The 3,287-nt window shown below is 57.3% G+C and overlaps 1 protein-coding gene across 1 annotated transcript in view; it reads right to left on the minus strand.

Moving 5' to 3' along the window:
- The window catches only part of TTLL8 (tubulin tyrosine ligase like 8), an 86,922-nt gene that overhangs the window by 45,178 nt on the left and 38,457 nt on the right, over window positions 1-3,287 (minus strand). Inside the window, exons 6-7 of the mRNA XM_007954760.1 lie at window positions 1,264-1,378; window positions 138-260 (exon numbers count right to left, since the gene is read on the minus strand). Coding sequence (XP_007952951.1) covers window positions 138-260; window positions 1,264-1,378 — 238 coding nt within the window. The remainder of the gene's footprint in view (window positions 1-137; window positions 261-1,263; window positions 1,379-3,287) is intronic.

Here is a 3,287-nt window from a genome sequence, read left to right on the forward strand (position 1 = left end):
GCAGCCATCAGAGGCCAGCACAGAGGCGTAGGATGGACCCTCTTGGAGCCTCCGGAGGCATCAAGGCCCTGGGATCAGGACTGAGGTGGGAGATGCCCCGGGGTGGTCCCACCCACACCTGTCCTGCCCCAACACACCTTTCCTGTGGCTGGGGTCACTGTCGCTGGCCTCCTCCCGCCTACTCTTGGACTTGGCCTTATGGTTCTGGTGACTGACCACCCACTTGAGGATGCTGGAAGCCGCAGTGCGCCGGAAGTCATCTGGAAGGACACCAGGCCTCGCCCCCTCTGCCCACCCGAACGCTGTGGCTCCAGGGGCAGGTGGGCCTCGCTCCCGCTCATGCAGCCCCATTGCTCCCCAGGGCTCCCCAACCCCCATGCGCCTCCCTCCCACCCTACTGGCCGGGGCTCAGGGCTGGACAAGGCACTGCCCCAAGTTGTCATACCAAAAGGCCCCTTCCCTTTCCCCTGTCCCCTGTCCCTCGGCCTCTCCTTCCTCCCCAGTGCCACTGTCCATGTGCACCAGCTCTCCCAGCTACGGCCACCAGGTGCTTGCTGTCAAGCTGTCCTCAGACCCCCTCAGTCTGCTCCCAGACACCCGCAGTCTGTTCTCAGACATCCCCATCAATCTGTCCTCAGACCCCCTCAGTCTGCTCCCAGACACCCTGTCAGTCTGTTCTCAGACATCCCCATCAATCTGTCCTCAGAAACCCCCCTCAGTCTGTCTTCAGACCCCCTTCTGACCCCTCCAGAGACCCCTCCCCTCCCATTGCAGTACCTCTCCTGCCCCCATGCTGAAATGTCTGCCCAGGGGCCCAGCCGGCAAGGTTGCAGCTGCTGGCTCCTGGGCCCCCAGGGTGCATTCAGGGCCACAGCTATGCAGGTGGGTGCTCAGAGGACACTGAGTCCCCCTGGAATGGGCCCGCTCCACCTGCTCTGCCCTTCTTTTCCCCTTTCCTATGGCCTCCTGGCCAGAAGTAACAGAGGCTCCTTCCCTCCGTCCCCATCAGGGTCCTGACAGGGGTCTGGCTTCTGCTGCACACACCTTCCTCAGCAGCCAGACTGAGCCACGGGCTGTCCCTGAAGTCAGCAGAATGGGACAGAGATGCCCTGCTCCCGGCCTCCCAACCCTCCCAACAGGCCCCTCCTTGTGACATCAGCTGCTTCCCCTCCCCCGCTGGCCATAGCACCCACTCAGAGGCAAGGATGGTCCTTTCAGCGGAGGACACGGGGCCCCACAGCCAGATGTGCAGCACCCACTCACCCAGGAACTCCTGCTTTTCACTCTCAGTGCACAGGCTGTAGCAGCGCGGGAAGAAGCAGTCAGGGTTCGCCTGGACATACCACGGGAGGGTCCGCATGTTCACACAAAGCCCGATCTTGGGAGACAGAGGGGCGTCAGGGCCACACCGGCCCTTCTCTGCCTCTCACACAGAGTGAGGACTGGCCATCCACCAGCAGAAGGGTTCCCGGGGCCAGCCCTCCGCCCCCAGCCGTGCAGGCCACCCCCAGGCCCAGGGGCCAGCCTTCCATAGCGGTGCAGGCCACCCCCAGGCCCAGGGGCCAGCCGCTCTGGGAAGGCCTGCCTGTGGTCTCATGTGCACTCAGGCCCATGTTGTTGTAGAAATGTGAGACAGGAAGGCAGAGCAGGGGCCCAGACTGAAGGCAGTTCCGAAGGGAGCAGAAAAGGGAAAGAGGGGAATATTTACGAAGGTTAATGAGCTAACACCTGTAAATCTCTCCCGCTGCCTGAGAGATCTTGTCAATTCAAGTGAAGCAGGACAACCACTGACCTCGCAATAGTGAAGGGAGATATAAGCCGGCATCTGCACCTGCCTGCCTCTAACATTTGGCCCCTTCCCCAGGGTCCTGTCACTCAAGAGGCCTCACCCCGCCCTAAGAAGGCCCCTCTCAGGAAGTATGAAGAACCAGTAAGTTAGGCAGTTTGTGCTCTTTCCATTCCCATTCTTTTTGGAGCCACCCATGCATGGGGAGAAGTCCATTTCTCCTGTGGAGACACGCTAGCTTTCCATAAAGGCTCGGATCCTTGTGTGATTGATGCCTTGTTAAGTTAGTTCATCAAGCTGCCACCGCCGAACCCCACTGCTTGCTCGTGAATCAGTCGCAAGAGACACTGGGTGGGCAGGTGAACTGAAGGGGAGAAGTATGGGCAGCCTCCAGGTGGGACGGGGAGGCGACAGGAGACAGAACCAAGAAGACCTTGCTGGATCTCTCCATGGACAGGAGGGGGTGAGAGGCCAGGGCTGGATACAGCCGAAAGGACCTGGTGCCCTTGGACCGGGAGGAGGAGAGCCAGGGAAGCAAGGGGGCTGAAGAGGAGCTGGGTGTGGCTGAGGGCCGTGCACGCCTGTCCTGGGCGTCCCACACAACTGTGCTCAGACGGTGTCTGTTCTTTTCCGTTTGCCTTATTTCACTCAACATCGTATCTTCAAGGTTCCCCATGCCGTAGCATGTGTCTGGACTTCACCTCTCCTCAGGGCTCAGAATACTTTACCACAGATGTCGACTGAATTTTGCCCCTCAGAGATGTAGGAGTCCCAACCTGGAGTGTGTATGAACGTGTGTGAGTGTGTATGTGTGTGTGCATGAGTGTGTGTGTGAACATATGAGCATGTGTGTGTGAGTGTATGGGTGAACATGTGTGAACTATGAGCATGCATGTGTGAATATGTGTGTGAGGGTATGTGTAAACATGTGTGCAATGTATGAGCATGTGTGAACATGTGTGAGTATGTGTGAGAGCATGTGAGTTGTGTATGTGTGAGCATGTATATGAACATGTGTAAGCTTGTGAGCATGTGTGTGAGTGTATATGAGCCTACATGTATGAGCATGTGTGAGCATGTGAGTTGTGTATGTGTTGGTGTGTGTGGACATGTGTGAGCATGTGTGTGTGTGTGTGAGCATGTGAACTTGTGAGTGTGAGCGTGTGACCACGTGTGTGAGTGTGAGCGTGTGTGTGTGAGCATATGTGAGCATGTGTATGAGTGTGTGACCCTGTGAGTGTGAGCATTGTGTGTATGTGGTGTGTGTCTGTGTGAAAGTCTGGGGCAGGGATTTACTTAGTATGGCTCTTCTAGCCATGGTCTTTATGACTCCCAGCAGATGACCAGGTTTTTCTCACACTCTCTTAGGAGCTCTGGTGGTGTAGTGCCTAAGGCATTTGACTGCTAACCCAAAGGCTGGTGGTTCAAACCCACCAGCCACTCCTCAGAAGGAAGACTGGGCAATCTACTTCCATAGTGATACTACCTTGGAAACCCAAAG

The sequence above is a fragment of the Orycteropus afer genome, unplaced genomic scaffold (genome assembly GCF_000298275.1).
Source record: "Orycteropus afer afer isolate SDZICR_OR568_19922 unplaced genomic scaffold, OryAfe1.0 scaffold00471, whole genome shotgun sequence".
Lineage (NCBI taxonomy): Eukaryota > Metazoa > Chordata > Mammalia > Tubulidentata > Orycteropodidae > Orycteropus > Orycteropus afer.